At 38.8% G+C, this 22,175-nt stretch overlaps 1 protein-coding gene across 1 annotated transcript in view; it reads left to right on the plus strand.

Annotated features, from left to right (window-relative positions):
• LOC124618570 (carbonic anhydrase 4-like) overlaps nt 1-21,469 on the plus strand; it is an 80,312-nt gene extending 58,843 nt beyond the window's left edge. Inside the window, exons 4-5 of the mRNA XM_047145364.1 lie at nt 17,341-17,459; nt 21,339-21,469. Of these exons, the coding sequence (XP_047001320.1) occupies nt 17,341-17,459; nt 21,339-21,469 (250 nt within the window). The remainder of the gene's footprint in view (nt 1-17,340; nt 17,460-21,338) is intronic.
• Nucleotides 21,470-22,175: the final 706 nt, after the last annotated feature.

Raw genomic sequence — 22,175 nt, forward strand, 5'->3', positions numbered from 1 at the left:
ATCATTACACATCCGTTGATAATCATAATAATTTACAAGCACACCTAAAGGAGAAGTTCAGAGATAATGACGTCAAATGTGAAAATGTACTGATTGAATAGGGAAGAAGACGTTGTAATTTGGCATGGAGAAATGAAATGTATGTGGAACGCCGATTTCAAATAGAAAAACCAATGTAAGTGGACGTTGCAATCAATCCCTTGCACAGAGATGCTAGGAATTCAGAAACGATGTCTGAGAAGGAAACCATAACACATGTTAATCACAGATTTTGATGAGTGTTAGGTATGTTTGTAGGCAGACCTGTCCTGAGCATCATTCTAGTGCATTTTCTTGCCGCGATCCCTAGTTTCAAAGAAAATAGATGTTGAAGTTTAAGGCGCACTTCCTACATCCACAACGTTAAAGGTAATTCGACTGACCAAGTGTAGTGAAAGTGCTAAGATTCGTAGCTATCACATCAATGGTACGGTTTTAAACCCTAGCTGTGTAATTTTGTTTTCCTTCCAATTTCATCGTAGAGGATATCTTTAAAAAACAAACATTGTGAAGGTTTTTTCCAGAAGAGGTACTGTCGCCATAGGAATTTTGTCACTAAATCATTACAGAACGCTTTCTTAAAATGTGTATCCTGGTTGTGATTCTGAATTAATATTCCACATATTTAGTCAGCCGCAAAGGGTTCTCAGTGACAGACAAAGTATTAGCAGCTGCAGAAGTATTCCATATACATATGTTCCATATACATATACAGATGTTCCATATACATATATTCCATATACATATACATATACATATACATATACATATACATATATTCCATATACATATATTCCATATACATATATTCCATATACATATTATGAAGTTCGGTGGCAGAAAAAAAAAGACTTCTGGTCAGGTGAATACAGGGTTATAAATACAAAATCAAATAGGGGTAATGCAGGAGTAGGTTTAATAATGAATAGGAAAATAGGAAGGCAAGTAAGCTACTACAAACAGCATAGCGAATGCATTATTGTGCCCAAGATAGATACGAAGCCCACACCTACCACGGTAGTACATGTTTATATGCCAACTGGCTTGGCAGATGATGAAGAAATTGAAGAAATGTATGATGAGATAAAAGAAATTATTAAGATAGTGAAGGGAAATGAAAATTTAATAGTCATGGCTGACTGGAATTCGGTAGTAGGAAAAGGAAGAGAAGGAAACATAGTGGCTGAATATGGATTGGGGGCAAGAAATGAAAGAGGAAGTCGCCTAGTGGAATTTTGCGCAGAGCCCAACTTAATCATAGGTAACACTTGGTTCAAGAATCATAAAAGAAGGTTGTATCCGTGGAAGAAGCCTGGAGATACTGACAAGTTTCAGATAGATTATATAATGGTAAGACAGAGATTTAGGGACCAGGTTTTAAATTGTAAGACATTTCCGAGGACAGATGTGGACTCTGACCATAATCTATTGGTTATGAACTGTAGATTAAAACTGAAGAAACTGCAAAAAGGTGGGAATTTATGGAGATGGGACCTGGATAAACTGACTAAACCAGAGGTTGTACAGAGCTTCAGGGAGAGCATAAGGGAACAATTGACAAGAATGGGGGAAACAAATACAGTAGAAGAAGAATGGGTAGCTTTGAGGGATGAAGTAGTGAAGGCAGCAGACGATCAAGTAGGTAAAAAGATGAGGGCTAGTAGAAATGCTTGGATGACAGAAGAAATATTGAATTTAATTGACGAAAGTAGAAAATACAAATATGCAGTAAATGAAGCAGGCAAACAGGAATACAAACGTCTCAAAAATGAGATCGACAGGAGGCGCAAAATGGCTAAGCAGGCATGGCTAGAGGACAAATGTAAAGATGTAGACGCTTATCTCACTAGGGGTAAGATAGATACTGCCTACAGGAAAATTAGAGAGACCTTTGGAGGAAAGAGAACCACTTGTATGAATATCAAGCGCTCAGATGGAAACCCAGTTCTAAGCAAAGAAGGGAAAGCCGAAAGGTGGAAGGAGTATATAGAGGGTCTATACAAGGGCGATGTACTTGAGGGCAATGTTATAGAAGTGGAAGTGAATGTAGATGAAGATGAAATGGAAGATATGATACTGCGTGAAGAGTTTGATAGAGCACTGAAAGACCTGAGTCGAAACAAGGCCCCAGGAGCAGACAACATTCCATTAGAACTATTGACAGCCTTCCGAGAGCCAGTCCTAACAAAACCCTATCTTCTGGTGAACAAAATGTATGAGACAGGCTAAATACCCTCAGACTTAAAGAAGAATATAATTATTCCAATCCCAAAGAAAGCAGGCCTTGAAAAATGTGAAAATTACCGAACTATCAGTTTAATAAGTCACGGCTGCAAAATACTAAAGCAAATTCTTTACAGACGAATGGAAAAACTGGCTAAAGCTGACCTCGGGGAAGATCAATTTGGATTCCGTAGAAATATGGGAACACATGAGGCAATACTGACCGTACGACTTATTTTAGAAGCTATATTAAGAAAAGGCAAACCTACATTTCTAGCATTTGCAGACTTAGAGAAAGCTTTTGACAATGTTGACTGGAATACCCTCTTTCAAATTCTGAAGGTGGCAGGGGTAAAATACAGGGAGCGAAAGGATATTTATAATTTGTACAGAAACCAGATGGCAGTTATAAGAGTCGAGGGACATGAAAGGGAAGCAGTGGTTGGGAAGGGAGTGAGACAAGTTTGTAGCCTCTATCCAACGTTAATCAATCAGTATATTGAGCAAGCAGTAAAGGAAACAAAAAAAAAAATCGGAGTGGGAATTAAAATCCATGGAGAAGAAATAAAAACTTTAAGGTTCGCCGATGACATTGTAATTCTGTCAGAGGCAGCAAAGGACTTGGAAGAGCAGTTGAACGGAATGGACAATGTCTTGAAAGGAGGATATAAGATGAACATCAACAAAAGCAAAGCGGAGATAATGGAATGTAGTCGAATTAATTCGGGTGATGCTGAGGGAATTAGATTAGGAAATGAGACACTTAAAGTAGTAAAGGAGTTTTGCTATTTGGGGAGCAAAATAACTCATGATGGTCGAAGTACACTCGCAATGGCAAGGAACGCCATTCTGAAGATGAGAAATTTGTTAACATCGAGTATAGATTTAAGTGTCAGGAAGTCGCTTCTGAAAGAATTTGTATGGAATGTAGCCATGTATGGAAGTGAAACGTGGACGATAAATAGTTTAGACAAGAAGAGAATAGAAGCTTTTGAAATGTGGTGCTACAGAAGAATGCTGAAGATTAGATGGGTAGATCACATAACTAATGAGGAGTAACTGAATAGGGTTGGGGAGAAGAGGAGTTTGTGTCGCAACTTGACTAGAAGAAGGGATCGGTTGGTAGGACGTATTCTGAGGCATCAAGGGATCACCAATTTAGTACTGGAGGGCAGTGTGGAGGGTAAAAATCGTAGAGGGAGACCGAGAGATGAATACACTAAGCATATTCAGAAGGATGTAGGCTGCAGTACGTACTTGGAGATGATGAAGCTTGCACAGGATAGAGTAGCATGGAGAGCTGCATCAAACCAGTCTCAGGACTGAAGACAACAACAACAACAACATGTCAGTACTCATTTCTGATTTTGCCAGCAAAAACCCATGCAATACATCCCTTGTGGAACAAGGAGCGAAAATCGATCCGAACAAGCGCTTCTTCACAGCGTTGCGTCATGGAACCTATTTCCTTGCGCTACCTTGTGTGTGAAATAACTACTTGGGAATTCGATCAGATTGTTGACAACGCACAAATAAAAAAAAGTGACCTTGTTGTGCGCGTGGTTAGGGAACTGTTATACCAAGATTTATGAAATCTATCTATCTTACTGACGAGGGACATGAAAAAGTTCTTTACATTATTGATTCATGGTCAGGGCAGAATGAGCAGACACTTTACACTCAAATTTTTGTAGATGAAAGATAACCATGCATCTGCGGCATAAAAATAATCCGATACAAATTTACAACATTTGACCAACCCTGTGATTTTGTAAAAACAGGCGTGTCAAAATTTTCACGAAAAAAAAAGAAATAAAAAATGCCCCCTATTTGCTAAAGAGTAATAGAGAACCGCTTGAGGGGAATATTCAATAAAAATGCGTTCTTTAATTCTGAATCAATTTAGTGCACCAGCTGTAACAAGAATTATCAGATATGTCTGATCCGCATCAAAGTTGATGGAGGGAAGAACAGTCTTTATCAGTTCAAATGAACTGTGTTGCCCGACACCCCTCTTAAGAACTCCGTGTGCCTGCAAGGCTTTAGTTTTCCTTAAATTTGCGTGGTCGTCATCAAATCTGTGTTGCGTTTGATTATGCAGCACAGTAAGTGATATCGAACAAGATGATTGTTCAATCTACTCTGAAACAAACGATTACACATCTGAAGAAGGTTCAGTACGATGATTGATTTCATTAGGAACTAGTATGGCAAAAATGGGTGTTTTTGAATAATTTTGCGTGATACATACTGTATAATGATATTCTGAATGATGAAACTGGAAAAAAATCTGCACGGGCATATTCTGAACGCAATAAATCAGTGTGGTAGCTATGGGCCTTACCCCTGCACTACGCATGGCTGGGCGAAATACATGTAACAATACGGATTATAGGAAGTACGCATAGAACTTCAACATCGAGTTTCTCAGAAACTAGTCACATACTCAGGACAAGTCTCTCCATAACATACCTAAGACTCTTCAGAATCAGTGATTAACACTTCAGACTCCCCCCTTATGAAGTTGGCAGAAGACTGAGCTCAAGACATGGGACAGAGATGTATGCAAAGTTTCGAAACCAATGTGAAGAGGGTGTGGAATGTAATCGTATTCTCAAGAAGCATGTGCGAACTAAATCTATTATTCTCTAGAATCTCTAGTATTGGCACAGATAACGACAGGTCGGTTAATTCATGGCTCGAAGACTAGATCATGTAAGGAAGAATGAAGATTATTGTCTAACGTTCCGTCGACGTTGATGTTATTCGAAACAGTGGTAAAGCTGGGAGACAGTGCATGAGGGCTTAATCATATATTATGCAAATAATTTTTTAATTTTTTTAGTAGCTGACTGTCCCGTTACAAAGTCTCGTAAACGGTTGAACCTGACTAGTTTTTGTACGCAATCTGACTGCATAGAATAACAACAAAGAACGAAAGAAAATTTTCGTTAACACAATTAATTAATTAAGTCCCCAGCAACTATAAAACCTACGAAACCAAAACACAAGTGTAATTGTTCTGTGTGTGGGAGTGTGATTCAACGTACACATCTGGCACGGTTCTTCTTCAACAAGACAAGAAATTTTAAATACCATTTATACTGAAGTAATTAAAAAAAAGAAATACTATAATTGCGTAAGGAAACCAGAATTACACTCTAATACAAGAACACAAGCCAGGTGCTTTGTTGACTGAACCTGTAATGACGCATTATTTAAGACACTGAAATAATGAAAAAACAGGGAATATTTTACCTTCATATATATTGACGAAAAGCACTCTGATCATTACAATATCTCCATTAGAACAACATCTGCTTTCTATCCCATCAAACAACTGCATAAAACATGGAACAAGCACTCCCTACTACAACATCTCAACACCGACTCGCTACCACCTCTCAACAAGCACTCTCCACTACCACTTCTCGACAAGAATTTTTTACTACGACATCTCTGCAAGCACTGACTACTACGAGTTCTCGACAAGCACTGCCAGTGGAGGCGGCGGAATAATACTCTTAGGCGCAATCTCTGGCGCTGTGGCTCGGTGTAGCCACCTTTCATATGCCCCTCCTCCACGGGCCAGAATTTGATGGTATTTTTGCCAGCATTGGTGGTGAAAATACCACCAAATTCGTCCACAAAAAAATGGCAAATATAAAAGATAATATTAATACGTAAATATCACATAATTAGATAAAATTTTTGGCTTTGCACTGACCTTTCAATAATCTAATATACAAAATACAGTAAGCAATACAAATTCTTTCATACATGTGACTTTACATAATAGTTTACACAATACACAGAAAATCAGTTTATACAAATGTTCACATAAAATGCTTTCAATGATTTAAAAAAAACAAGTAGTTGATAGTTCCAGCAGTAGCACCCAGCAATGGTCAACAGGTGCAAATACCAACAAGTGACATCATTTTAGTAGAAGCAGTCCATCATTGGCACCTAGTAATGTTGAACAGGTGCAGACAGCAACAAGTGACATCATTTCAGGATAAGCAGTCCATCAGTGGCACTCAGTAATGTTGAGCAGGTGCAGACACCAACAAGTGACATCATTTCAATAGAAGCAGTTCCATCAGTTGCACCCGGCAATGTTGAACAGGTGCAGACACCAACAAGTGACATTATCTCAGTAAAAGCAGTCCATCACTGGCACCCAGCAATGTTGAACAGGTGCAGACACCAACAAGTGACATCATTTCATTAGAAGCAGTTCCAATAGTGGCACCCAGCAATGTTGAGCAGGTGCAGACACCAACAAGTGACATCATTTCAATAGAAGCAGTTCCATCAGTTGCACCCGGCAATGTTGAACAGGTGCAGACACCAACAAGTGACATTATCACAGTAAAAGCAGTCCATCAGTCGCACCCAGCAATGTTGAACAGGTGCAGACAGCAGTCCATAATATTCACAATCACTAATCACACTGTTCATCAGAGTTTATAAGCAGAATTTAAACATGTCCTAGTGGCACCAATCATGTAGAAAAAGTACAAGTAACAGTCCATAATATTCACTATCACTGATCACACAGTTCATCAGCAGAAATTAAACATTTCTAAGTGGCACGCATTATGTTGAACAAGTGCAGGTAACAGTCCATAATATTCACCATCACTAATCAGACAGTTCAGGCATGAACAATAGTTTGAATGCATACACAATTGCTTTTACAAAATTATTCTCAATGCTCTTACACTAAACATACAAATTATAACAAACACACAAATAATATCAGATAATTGTCATATTAAATATTACAAATACACAAATATCAGTAAACCTATAATATTTATGGGTGTCAGTGCAAGCCACAACAAACAAGTAAAATAATATTTAGGAGGTAAGTCGGTGCCACTTTTCTGGGATTAGGAAGGGAAAACACACTAAACACACTCACCCATCTTTCATCCACATTAGTGCTACTGTGTAATTGAATAGTGTTAACTGTGTGAATGCAATTCTGTCAAAGATTTGATGTTCATCATGTGTATCAAGTAGTAGTGGCATAGTGTATAACAGTCAATAATAGTTAGTCAACATCATAGTCATCATGTCAAGACCAATGCTTGCCAAGCCAAATCAAATGTACGGTTGCTGAACAACTGTCAGTGAGCCAAGATATGCAAATGCTTCCTCTCTCAAAAAAAAGTATATACTGCTTAGTGATTTAGCAAAGTGTGTGTGTAGACAATCTTCCTTCTACTTGAGTGTTCTAGTCTGCCATCTTCATCCTCCTTGTTCCATACAAACCAACAAAGAAATATGCTCCTCACTTACTTTACCTCTTATCCACCAAAACTCCAATAATCATCAGCATCAGATAATCTCAATACTTCAATAATACCTCTTATGTCGATACATATAAACTTATCATCAATAGCATTTACCTTACCTCTTGTCCACCAAAACTTCAATAATCATCAACTTCACATAATCTCAATACCTCCATAATACCTCTTCAATATGTCGATACATATAAACCTTAGCACCAATATCATTTCACTTCCATAACAACTCTTTCCTCTAGTCAGTCTCCTCGAACAAGTACAGATAAAATCCTAGTGCAAACTTCAATTCATCATCCCATACAATCCGAAGACACAATGTCCACACACAACCTCTGTGTAGTCCACCTGAGCCAAATCTTCTACTTATTATGAATTATTAAATACATTTTGGTTACCTTGTCCATCATTAAACAAAAGAAATGCATACATGACCTCTAACAGCCTTTAGTTTGAATAACTCTCAGTAATTAAGTACGATTACGGAGCGTGAATGATCATAATATTTCACAGTGTGTACACCACTTCAAGAATCATGGCAGAAGCAAACATGTGGAGTATTTTTTGTGTCAAGTGTCACTTGCTATTTCAATTGCTCACGAAGAATTCAGTGTAATAACTGTCAATGGTCTAACCCTAGTGTTGGTATGTCATGTCGTTAGCTTCCTTCCTATTAGCATAAATTTATACAGCTTCCATAAAACCTCAGCTCATGTGACTTCTATGAAGTTTCTTGTACTAATTTCGTTTGTCGAATTATAGCAGTTCATTTTCTTATCTTAAAAATATAAGGCACTGAGCGTAAGCAATACATGCAATAGCGAGTAAATATACCAGTGGAGAACAGAATGTCAACAAGTGGATGCTGCACAATTCTTACAACGAGGCTCTGCCAAGCGAATAATCTATAATTAATACAATAGTGTGACCTACACTCTATGTTTGTACACAGTACATCAGCATTTTTATTTACCAAATTAAAGAGTAGTTATGACAACAAAACAGAAATGTGTAAATTTGCAATCCATAAGCAAGGCAGCAAATATGTTATCTAACATAATAAACAGGTCATTAGCATCATATCAGCATAAGCAAATAAATGTTCATATGTAATCTTAATAAGTAAACATGAAGGCGTAAGCAGATATATCACAAAGTATAACCTACATACATAATCACAGTCAGCACAATTAATCAGGTGACAATTATAATTTAGATAAATAAGCACAGCAGGCACATAATAAAAAAATATGACATCAGTGAAAAAGCATAGCAGCCAAGCGATGCATAATATACAAAAGTAACAACCCTATTCATTAATCAATCATTGTCAAATCAGTTAATGTACGCAAGCACGTTGCTTCACAAGTAAATTCATAGAACATGAAATTTAGCACAAAGTATGAATCACGTAATCGCGAGCAGCAAATTACGTCTAAAGTACGTACCTAAGTGGAAATATGTTACCTGAAAAATAAACTCAATCAATCGTTACCTTTTTAGTTTATTAGTTTCTTCTTGGAAATTACATTCTTCCTGAAATTTTCTTGATAGCAAGTCCTCTTAACGTCGGACACACACAGAATTTACCTGAAGTTCTTAAATATTTTATACAACCGTATCCTGAAAAATACTGAATGTTAATAACATAATTCATCAAGTCACTAGAGCTTTATACTGAATTTAGTCAGAGAAATTAGACTGTGTATTTGTATACGACTGTCAGTGCATTCGCACTGAGCGCTTGATCAGCTGTAGGTACGCGGGATGTAGGAAGTAATTGTTTGCGGTCAATGACTGCCTTGTGTGGCGTGCAGACTTGACTGTTGCTTTGAGTATGTGCCGCCGCTGGAACACAGCGCGGTATCCTTGTACTCTCCGCATGTTTACATGTAGCTGTTAGTTTCTCTAAAGTATGTCATTCCACAAAAATTTTAACGTTTGATATATGATGTATTCCCTTAGAGCGTCGAGATTTAAGCGTTTCTACTTTGACAATGTTATCATGAATAATTTTGCAAATTCTATGTGGACCGTTATAAAGCAAAAATAATTTGCGACACAAGCCTTTTCCTTTGTGAGACAAATGATGAGACTTAATTAGCACCTTTTGACCAACTGAAAAAGTTTTTAAACAACCAGGACGCTTAGCTGATTTCTCTTTTCTAGCAGCCGCAGACATAATATTTTGTAGAGCCAGGTTCACAACTTCAGAATGCCGCAGTTTCCATGTAGGTGGAAAAGGAACGATTTCAGAAATGTGATTTGTCGGTGCTTTGTTTTTTAATATCAGTATATGCGGTAAAGAAGTTGAGTCATTAGGAAGTTCATTCAGGATGTTTTGAAAAATATGAAGATACTGATCCCAAGTTCTGTGATTCTGATGACAATAAAGACGAATTGATTTCCTTCATCCATCTCTCTTAAGCGTTAGATTGAGGGTGAAAAAGTGAAATGAAGATTGGTTTAATCTTACGACGCCGTAGAGTACGAAGCCAAATTTTAGAGTGAAACTGTGATCCATTATCTGATATAACCTTATCAACATGACCCACTTCTTTAAGAAAATGTTTGATGAAAGCGTTAGATACTGAACGAGCTGTTGCTTTGCGTAAAGGTGTAAAACACACATATTTTGATGTCAATTCCACTGCTACCAAAATGTACGCAAAACCATTAGTAGAACTAACCACTGGAAGGAACAAATCGACTGCAGCCATCTCCTTTAATTTCGCTGGAATGATAGGAAACAACGGTGCTCTGGGAGAAATAGTTGGCGGCTTAGCCTTTTGAAATAATTTGCATTTGGCAAGAACAGATCGAATACATTTTTCCATATCACTGAAGTAGCAATTTTCTCGTAATTTATGAAAGCATTTTCTGGGACCAAAGTGTGCGTAACTGAAATGTGTGTACCAAATCAATTTATTGACCCACTCATCAGGAATACAAACTAACCAAACAGAGTTGTCGACCGATTTTCATTTAAAAAGAACTTTCCAGATAGTTTGCAAACACGAGGTGTGCTAAATCGTCCAATCTAACAAAGCGTCTAAGAAAATTACAGACACCAAGGAAACTACGAACATCACGTTTTGTGGTAGGAACAGCATAATTACGAATAGCGTCTAATTTCGCTGGATCAGGAAGAATACATTCTGTAGAAATAATGTGACCAAGAAATTTCGCCTGAGAACGACCAAATTCAGATTTTTCCAAGTTCACTGTAATGCCAACTCTTGCAAAAATACGTAATAATGAATCCAAAATTTTGTTGTGCTCACTCCAAGAACGTTTAGCAATAAGAATGTCGTCAACATATTAAGTAATATTGTCACGAAGATAAACAGGTAAAATTTCGTTTAAACTACGAATGAATGCCACTGAAGGTTATACTGTAAGTCCAAATGGTAATTTCCGAAAACACTTTTGGGTAAAATAGTCATATCCGGTTATTGTTTACTTACTCTCTAGATAGATTGATAGTCGAAGAGTTGTTTTGACAGATGCAAAGAATAGTAAAAGAGTAGGCAGCGGTGCAGAAAAATAAAAGGGAAATAGCACCACTACAGCTCGGGGCCCCAATGCACGCTATGGCACATATTCACTTAGTGTAGTGAATCCCCTGAGGACTTTAATAGCCGCACATAATTTCCAGTTTGTGACTTAGTGGCCAATTTGGCGGAAGTGCGTACGTAAATGGATCTAACCATGCACATGGATGTATGTCATTCTTAGAATTACGAAAGATCTTAAATTTCCGAACAGTCAAAAAGTGTTTATAGTCAAAGTTTTCACCTCGTGGCGACAAAGACCTACCGCGTCTGTCCCAGTCCCAATGACGATTATTGTCAAGTTCACGCGCCTGGCGCTGTCTTGTTGCTTCCTGTAAATGAAACAAGTTGCTTTCTTTAAACCCCTCTGCTCTCTGTGATTCTAAATTTCTATTGCTGTCTTTTCCTACGATTTCGCCTTCGATTTGTTTAACTTGCTTTTGTAATGCCTCAAATTCCCTTTTAACGCGTTCATTAAATTTTCCCTGTTTTTCAACATGCTTATTAATGTTCTGGTACTCTTCGGTTTCTGCAAATGGTAATGGAGCTGTATCATCCGAGTCTCTGTTCCTATGTAAACTAAGATTTGTCAATTTATCTGAAATCTCCTCCACTCTTTCTGATAAATCACTTATTTGTTCTTTCTGTTTATTTACGTCTTCTGTAAGTGTCGCGACTCGAGTTTCAGTATTGACACAATTATTAGTTAACTGTTCATACTGTTGTGTTAGGTTATTTTATCTGTCATTTGGTATGGATTCCTTGATTCTTTCAAATATTTCCTCCTTATCGTGTGCACATTGTAAATTTAACTCTGAAGATTTTTGTACTATCACGCGATCTCTTTCTTCCTGTTCTCTATCCTGTTCCTTTTGTTTGATTTCTATTGAAATTAATCTATTATTGTGAGCATTCAAAATCGGTTGTACTTCTTCTCCAATTTCTTTCTTTAATTCATCTTTCATGTTTTTGAAACACTTCCCTATTCGTGAATCTAACCGTGTTTCCATTGTTTCCATCTCTGTTTTAATTGTTCCTATTTGTGAGTCTAACCGTGTTTCCATTGTTCCCGTTTGTGATCCCTGTGTGTTTAACCGTGTTTTTAATAACCGTGTTTTTAATTCAGATACCAAATTATATATTGCACTCATCAACTACTCCACATTAACTGGTTCAAAATTCTTTTCGCCCCTAACATTTCCCGCAAAACTAGTTTCCTTCGTCATAGCTGTAAAGCTATCTGTGTTGGATACTATTCCAGAATCTTCTGTCATTAATCTCGTATTCTGAAAATTTTTTGATTGTGAAAAAATTTGAATTGGTTCCGGACTATTTTCCCGACTTATTAAATCGTTTTCAACTTCATTATTCATCATACTGTTGTCCTGTGTTGGTGAGTTCGCCATGGCAACAATTTCGTCATTCTCACTATTCATCATTTTCGCCTTTTTCATCGATTGCGTAATCATTTACAAAACATACTAAACTCGTCACAATACGAAAATTACAGAGAATATAACACGTTATCACCAACAATACCATTCACACGAAATGCTTCCCTCAAACACGATTAACGAACAATCGAAATAATTGCACTAAATTATCAAACCCGTAGACAAGACAACAAAAAAATAAATTTTGCGAAATACCATTAGAAGAATGCCAATTACCAAATCTACACATGCAATATAGACTACAATTACTAAACTACAAATTACTACAACAATACTACTGTCTACTATTTTTACAATCAGAAGAATTCCAAGGGACAAGCCTGGCAGGGTCGCCACGTGCATGAGGGCTTAATTATATATTATGCAAATAATTTTTTAATTTTTTTAGTAGCTGACTGTCCCGTTACAAAGTCTCGTAAACGGTTGGCCCTGACTAGTTTTTGTACGCAATCTGACTGCATAGGATAACAACAAAGAATGAAAGAAAATTTTCGTTAACACAATTAATTAATTAAGTCCCTAGCAACTATAAAACCTATGAAACCAAAAAACAAGTGTAATTGTTCTGTGTGTGGGAGTGTGATTCAACGTACACATCTGGCACGGTTCTTCTTCAACAAGACAAGAAATTTTAAATACCATTTATACTGAAGTAATAAAAAAAAAGAAATACTATAATTACGTAAGGAAACCAGAATTACACTCTAATACAAGAACACAAGCCAGGTGCTTTGTTGACTGAACCTGTAATGACGCATTATTTAAGACACTGAAATGATGAAAAAACAGGGAATATTTTACCTTCATATATATTGACGAAAAGCACTCTGATCATTACAATATCTCCATTGGAACAACATCTGCTGTCTATCCCATCAAACAACTGCATAAAACATGGAACAAGCACTCCCTACTACAACATCTCAACACCGACTCGCTACCACCTCTCAACAAGCACTCTCCACTACCACTTCTCGACAAGAATTTCTTACTACGACATCTCTGCAAGCACTGACTACTACGAGTTCTCGACAAGCACTGCCAGTGGAGGCGGCGGAATAATTCTCTTAGGCGCAATCTCTGGCGCTGTGACTCAGTGTAGCCACCTTTCAACAGATGGCAAGTGAAATTTGCTGTGTCCATTAAAAAGGACTCGTTCCCTGATTTGCGATAAGAAATTTTGAAGTGGTAAAGCTGGGAGACAGATGGCAAGTGAAATTTGCTGTGTCCATTGAAAAGGACTTGTTCCCTGATTTGCGATAAGAAATTTTGTGAAACCATGGAAAACTAACACAAGATGACCAGAAGATGGATTGAACCGCCATCCTTCTGGAAACTGTCTCACGCCGTTGTATTCTCGATCGTGATCAAACCGATCATGTCTGGGACATAATATTAATGAATGATTAACTATTCTAAAACGCAAACACTGGATGCCTTTCGCATAAGCGGAAATAATACGATTTAGTAAGATACCTCGTAGGCATTTCATTCCATGAAACTGTGCGAGTGAGTTACTACCATAATTATATTGTAAATTTGTACTATATAGGTTAAGAAGTTGGCGTATGTTGCGTCGTAGTCTTTCTGCTAGCACATCGCTCGTCGCGCGGACTTTTCGCCTTCCTCAGGGAATTTTCTCCCCGCGGTTGTTCAAATCGCTATTTAAGTGGGTTAGTTACCAGGTGTGAAGCAAAAACGATATTCTATGCATTACATGACGACAGTGATAGTGATTCGTTCATCAGAAAAACATATTCATTGACAAAGAGAAAGATGAAAATGTGTGAATCCACCGGTTGAATGAAGACCTCCCAATATGCAGATACTTCCACCAGTTCTAACAACAACTCGGAAATTATCCAGAGCTCTTTTTCAGGCATTTAGGAAGGTTTATGTTAAATATATTTGACACACAAATGCGTAAGCATATGAAGATTCGGCATGCAATATTAATAATGCAATTTCACTACAAGATTCGTAGCACTAATCACTCTGAGGTGTCGTTTTGTCAGTTTTTATCCAAATATATTTCTGCCACTTGTTCATTTCGTCCTGTTATTTTTCCGAAGAACAGAAAACGATAAATTAGGAGAAAGAGAGGAACTAATTTCCCAAAATTATTACACCTAATATTATCCATCGTTAACTGATTGTGATGGCGTGTAATATTCTATCTCTAGATAACTATGAGTGAATATTTGGAACGAGTGCCTGTTTAAAATCTTCACTTGCAGTTCTCACTCATGAAATTATCTCTCAAACTCACAACAAACACTGCGATCTGCCTATGGTGGTATCTTTGGTAGGATAAGGGAAGTGGTAAAATGAGGTCAGTCTGTGGCAGAGATTGCTTACAAAATATTCTTGCTACCCATCGTACAATACTGCCGAAGTATGTGCAATCCATACGAAACAGGATTGTCAGCACGTAATAAACGCATACAAAGAAGCGCATCACGAGTGATAACATTTCTGTTTAATCCACGAGAGAGGGCCAAGAAAATGTAAAGAATCTGAGCTGGCAGTCACGAATCTAGGAATATACTACAGCCTCATAACACTCTTGCAGGGATCGCGAAGACAAGATCAATTACAGCTTGCAGAGAGGCACTTAAGCAGTCATTTGACCGCTCTCTGTGTGTGAATGGGACCGGGGAAACCTTAATGTATGGTACAATGGGAAATACCTGTGCCACGAAGTTCATAGTAGTTCGCAGAATATGCCTTTGAATGATGATGTAACTGGATTGAGCACTTTCATCTAGACCGGAACATGAAACCGCTAAACATGCAAAGTTCAGTTCTAAGAATAAAATAGAAAGTTAGCTAACCTGCAGCTTTCAACGTCAGTTAAAATATCCAGTTACCATGTTTCATGTTTTCGAATTAATTCAATTCGGAGATGTTAGTTGAAACAACACTTGTTTAATCTACAACATTTCAACGTACAAAAGACATATTATATACAGAACTTGAGACTATGTAATGTCTGTAGCGCGATGAAAGCGAAAATGTGAATGTCAGTATGCATATTCGACCGGAGGTTATACAATATTAGAGCATCACCGAGTTCGACCGGTGCAAAGTGGCGGATGTCCACGACATGTCTCTATCATCGTAATAATTTGGTTCGTGCAATGCATTTTCCTTCGACGGAAACCCATTTCTGTAAACTGTGGTTATAAGATGGCCATGTACAGTAAGGAGCGGTTACTGGATTTCCCAAGGCGTCTACTGCAAGGCATGACCATGCTCTCCTGGTGCAACAGACGCACAGCTTCGTCCTCAGTCTTGACTCAATGTTGCTGCATTGCAACAGGTATGAACCTATCTATATTGGAGGCTCGATGCCATGTGCGGCGGCGTAGGCAGGTGTAATGCATTACGTTGCATCGGTATCGAGTTTTTAGAAACAAAAAACAAAACAATGACCATCCGAACACGCCTCGAAGGCTCAACGGTACCGACCGGCTGACGTGTCGTTCTCAGTCCTGAGGCGTCACCGGACCACTACTTTATAAGTGTGATTAGCACGTCAGCTATGTTTTTGAATCTCTGACTGAAAAATGTTGTATTTTAGGACGACTCCCACTTCAGTGTACCCTATAATAATGTCTACAAACATCAAACGTAACATAATGACCGCAGTGTTACAGCCTGCTTATTGGGAGATTAACGAAGGAGTGTAATGATTCGGATATTGTTGCATTCAACACAGTATCTTGACTCATCCATATAAAGGAAAACCTCAACAGCATCCACATCATTGCGAATGTTTACGAACCTGAGCTGCTGCTAGTCAGTCGCATTTCCACGTTAAAGCAAGAAACCTCGCGACCACGCAGCGCCAACAATGCGGAGTTCTTCTGCTGCGAATCACAGGCACTGCTGCGTCTCTGAACTGTGCATTCCCTGTCGCTAGTGCTACTTGAAAATGGTTGAGTGGCAACTTTTTCGACCTTGTGGCCAATGTCTCATTGACACGGTTGTGTCCTCGTATTACTCCATGTATCGGCGGAGAAATTCACACATTTCGTGTATACAGAGCAACCTCTGGTTGCGCCGTTCCTAAATAACAGTGGGAAACGTCTGTGGCAGTGAGACTTTGAAATCAGCCTGGCGTGCAGGCGCGCTAAAATAACTTAAGAGTTGGGCGAATGCTCGCGATAACCATGAGTCCGGTTTCAAGTCCCTTTGACCCATACGTTTTTTTTAGTCAGGATCTATACGTTTCACTGGAGTATAGCATTTCCTTACGAAATTCACTAATATTGAATTACGTCGTTAAGCTTCGTTCTATTCGTCATCGTCGATTTCATATCGGAGTGTGTAAATCAATTGCTTTCCATCCTGCATTGTCTTACATTTTAAGTTTGATGTAAAGTTAATCTCGGTCGTATTTATTCTTCTTAGTGTTGAAAATTGCAGCAAGCTGTGTGACAGAACTAAAACTGCTGTATCTTGATAGGAGGTAATGGTCGTGCAAAACAGATCTCTCCAAGTATTGACACTATGGAAAAAAACTGAATTTCCTCAATCGGGTGTGTGTATTAGGCTGAAAGCCCAAAATTATTGAGTCAAAACAGAGAAGAGGACTAGCTTCCGTTTGATTTCCAGTAACGCCAGATCCGAGCAAAATCTTGTGACCATGAAACTCATTGCTAAATTTGGTGTGAATGTCCTATCGCAGTTCTGATTTATGACTTTCAGGCTTCACTTGGATCTCTAACGTTTAAAACGTTTTTGCAGTGAGGGGGTGCCAGCCGAGAAGCGGCAAACCCGTTTCTCTCCTGACTGGACAGAGAACGAACAAGAAGCCCCTCCAGATGCAGAACCTGATCGTCCCAAGAGTGGCCGACGCTTTCTCGGTAAGTGGCAACAGACTGCAGGCGGCTACAGAACTGAAACTTCTATATCTTTATAGGGGGTAATGGTCGTTTAAAACAGGTCTCTCCAAGAATTTACACCATGGAAAACAGAAACTAAATTTCCTCAGTCGAGGGTGTCTAATTAGACTGCAAGCCCAGATTTATCGAGTCAACTCAGATAAGAAGACAAGCTGCCGTTAGCTTCTCGATAAATTCAAATACCAGAGCAGTTTTGCGATCATGAAACTCATTGCTTAATTTGGTGGAATGTCCTACCACCATTCTCATGTATCACTTTCAGGCTTCGTTTGGCTCTCTTAGGCCCTATAAAAGATCGACAATTTGTTGAACATTTCTCAGCGATAATACTGTAGTCAATGCTGTAAGGCAGCTACGTCAGGATTTTAGGAGCGCAGCATACTGTCCTTTGTTCAACCTTAGCAGAAGTGCATAATGGATGGTGATTACTACGTAAGTAAATGACAGTACGCTGTTGAAATCTGGGTTTGTTTAACTATGTTATCGCCCTTCCTGCTGCTGTTCTACTGTACATGAAAATATGCAAGTGTTGTAAGTTTCGGAATGACCCCCAACAGTGAAATGTGTTCCTGGTTCCGTCGCTTGGTACCTCAACTGAACAAGGGGACGTTACCAAGAATGCTGCCTGCACCAGCTATAGGCATACACTTCCTCCCACATGTTCAGTGGAGCACCAGTGTGGTGCTTAGGGTCGCTATGCTAAGCGAGAACATCTTCGAGAGTTCGTTGGCCTAAATGAGACGTATGTGCACGCATATTTTCCTCCTGGGATAGCACATCTCATTGACGGTTTAGGAACTGCAACAGAGTTTACTGTATGATGTATTATTTACTGTGTTTCCCCAGTGAACAACAGAGACGAACGTTCATTGGAGGACACCAGCAGTTATACTAGTATACACATTGCCTGGTACATTTCACTAGCTATCGCAGATGTTAAGGTACCATTAGATTTCATAATTAAATATTAGCTCTTCATCAATCGCGTGGATTCATCCACTGGATCATGGATCTAAACATATTAAGAACAGACCAGACCCACCTTGTTTTAATAATAACATCCGAAAAATGCTGAGGAAGCGGATATTGGCGCATTGTCGGGCCAAAAAAGAAGGTGAAGTTGTCGACAATCAAAAGCTACAACCACATACGGTGTCCTCGATAGTGGTTGTTCATCAGAGACAAGGGTATAGTCACGAGTGCCTCGGGGAAGCGTGACAGGACCACACTTGCTCTCTATGTACATAAATAATCTCACAGATAGGGTCAACAGCTATTTGCGACTTTTTACTGATGGTGCTGTAGTATATCGGAAAGTATTGTTGTTGACTGACTGTTTAAGGGTACAGGACAATGTCAAGAGAATTTCTGTTTGGTGTGATGGATGGCAGCTTGCTCTAAATGTAGAAAAATGTAAGTTGATACAGGTAGTAGGAAACACAATCCTGTAATGTTCGAATGCAGTTGATGGTGTGCTGCTTTGACACTGTCGTGTCCATTAAATATCTAGGCGTAACACTGCAAAGCGATAAAAGCGATATGAACTGGAACTAGCTCGTAAGGACAGTAGTAGGGAAGGCGAATGGTCGACTTCGGTTTATTCGGAGACCACGTGTAAAACACCTGTGCGACCCATTTGAGTTAGTACTGCTCAAGTGTTTGGTATCCCCACTACGTCGGTTTAAAGGAACACTTGTAAGCAATTCGGAATCGAGCAGCTAGATCTGTTACCGGTAGTTTCGATCAACATGCGAGTGTTACAGAGATGCTCTGCGATCTCAAATTGGAGTCGCTGAAGACAAGTTGACATTATTTTCGCGAAACAGTGTTGGGGAAGATTAGAGAACCGGAATTTGCAGCTGACCGCAGAACCCATTTGAGTTAGTACTGCTCAAGTGTTTGGTATCCCCACTACGTCGGTTTAAAGGAACACTTGTAAGCAATTCGGAATCGAGCAGCTAGATCTGTTACCGGTAGTTTCGATCAACATGCGAGTGTTACAGAGATGCTCTACGATCTCAAATTGGAGTCGCTGAAGACAAGTTGACATTATTTTCGCAAAACAGTGTTGAGGAAGATTAGAGAACCGGAATTTGCAGCTGACCGCAGAACGATACGACTACCACCAGCGTGCATTTCGCTTATGGAGCAGGAAGGCAAGACAGACAGTTGTTTACCATTCACTCCATTTGTGAGAGGAATAGGAAAGAAAATGACTACTAGTGGTACATAGTTCTCTCGGCCATACACTATATGGTGGTTTTCGGATAATATGGGGATTATATATGTAGACGTAGATGGTATTAACGCTCTATACTCGATAGAGCAGCGAGATGTGTGCTCGTTCCGGTGATCAGAGGCTCTAGCACCGATAGCGGTCGCCGCTGGAGATGCGTAATGTGGCTACAGGTGGACCAGGCTCATGCTGCCTACGATATTGATGTCTTGACTGGGGATTGACAGTCACAGGTTACTTTGTAATAAACGAGTAACCTGCAGCAAAATGTCAGAGATACTGATCAGACACGTTCAGCTTTTCAGGAAGAACATGATTACAATCCATATGGTTGTTAACAGATCTTAAAGTAATTGTAGCTATTGAAACTAGATAAGTGCAACTGGATAATGTACCTACGAAATAAATGAGTAATCAAATACGACTAAATCCTGTAATAAATAATTACTGTGCTGCAGTGAGAAAGTAAAACGTAATACGGACATACGTCATACAAAATCAGTGCATAATTGTCTTCTGTTATTTTATTCTTGATTTATTTGCTTGTCCATTCATAAGGAACCCGTCAAGTAGAGAAGCAGTTGTGGACACTATTAAAATACAATCTTTAATGAAGTCGCTTCTGAAAATGATATGAAATGGACAGCTATTTTACAAGAAATTTTCATTGAGATTTTCACAGCACACTATCTTCGTAGAAGATCCGTATCTTGCAAATAATGAGACATCCTTTTTGAAAATGTAAGAGCTACTTGAAAGCTCACCAAACTGAAATTACAATTATTGTTAAAGGCAGATGAATTTGTTTCATGCTTTTGTCATATTACAAAAAATTATGTATTTAGATCATCTGACAGTATGGCTTTTAGGTTAAGGTGTAGATCTACTGCCTTGCGCTCGTCATCAATGTTTTTATCGACATCTGGGAGGTGATTTACGGAGTAACGTCGCTGAAAATGGAATTTCTTTATATGGTTTGGTGCTTTATGGTCACTAAAGGGCTCCCACAGCCGGTGAAACAGATTGAGACAGGGGTTAGAAAAAAAAGAGGGTGGAAATCTTGTAGATATAGAATGCCTCTATATTAAAAATGCCATTTTGACAACAGCACATGAAATACTTGGGGAATCAGGGAGGCTTGAAAGTGGAGCTGGTATGATGATTAACCCTAGCATTACCAACGTATTTTTTGTTACATGTAATACCAACGGGGGGGCCTCAAAGGCCCATAAAGAATACCACAATTTATTTTATCATAAATCAAGTTTATTTACTTCTGATACCTCTAATAACAATTCAAAATGCTTGGACATTGTTTTTGTATACTGGATAATAAAAGATGTTATTATAATAGGAATAAAATGAACAAATCACGAGATTCAGTTTATATATTTTTTGGAATAATGTTTCAAAATAGTGTTTCCTTATAAAAACGACTTTTTTAATTCGATACACTACATGAAGCAAACAAAATTTACTGTCTCATTCTGCAACGCATTTTTCACACAACACTGTCTTCCTGCAGTGTTTCCCACAGACGTGTTTGTGGCACTGAGAGCAGGTAACAGTTGACTTTCCCAGCTTGTTGTACTTGATCTTTTTAGATGCAGCTTCTTGGCAGCATAGGTGGCACCGTCCACGTGTTCCTGGTTCTGCTGTTGAGGATGATGGTTCTACAGAACAGCTGAGCTTCCGCTGTGTGATGCTTTCCATTGCCATTATTACTGGCTTCTGAAGTCCATACAAATTTTGTGCCCGTTTATCTACTTGAGATCTTATTAGTTCGAGACCTAAGTTAGTGATAAAAACTCTTCTGCGGTTTAGCAAATTCTTTTTCCAATTCGGAAAGTTGAGGAGGAAGAGTGAATATGCATTTATTGCTGCTATGTCAATGAGTGTGTAGAAGAGGGACAAAGGCCATCTTCTTGTTCCTCTCTTTGTGCTGTAGTGTCTTGCCATCTGGTCTATGGTGTCCACGCCTCCCTTTGTAGAATTATAAAAAAGATTTATGTTAGTATTTTTTGAGTCTTCATTCAACACCCCTTCTGAGTGATAAGTTGAAAGCATCAACAGCAGTCGTTTTGGCTTCTCGCGGACTAGCGTTGATGCAAGAGTAACTGGTGGCCTCTGTGTCTGAGGGTCAGTATAAGCAAAGATGGAAGAGTGTAAACTGCGGCCAGTTGTAGTCTTCAGCTCTTCAGGTATGTGTCGTCTGTTAGACTGTAGGGTGCCAACAAGTGTGAGGTGAAAATCATTCCATAGAGTCTCAGCAAGCTCCACTGAAGTATAGTACCGATCTGTGGTAACATTACGGCCTAATTTTTCAATAGGTTTTATTAGTCTCTTTACAATTTCCATCGGTCCATTTGAATGCTGTGTATTTCCTGACTTGCCTGTATAGATGTCCATGCTGATCACATATCTAGTCTCAGAATCAGACA

The sequence above is a fragment of the Schistocerca americana genome, chromosome 1 (assembly GCF_021461395.2).
Source record: "Schistocerca americana isolate TAMUIC-IGC-003095 chromosome 1, iqSchAmer2.1, whole genome shotgun sequence".
NCBI lineage: Eukaryota > Metazoa > Arthropoda > Insecta > Orthoptera > Acrididae > Schistocerca > Schistocerca americana.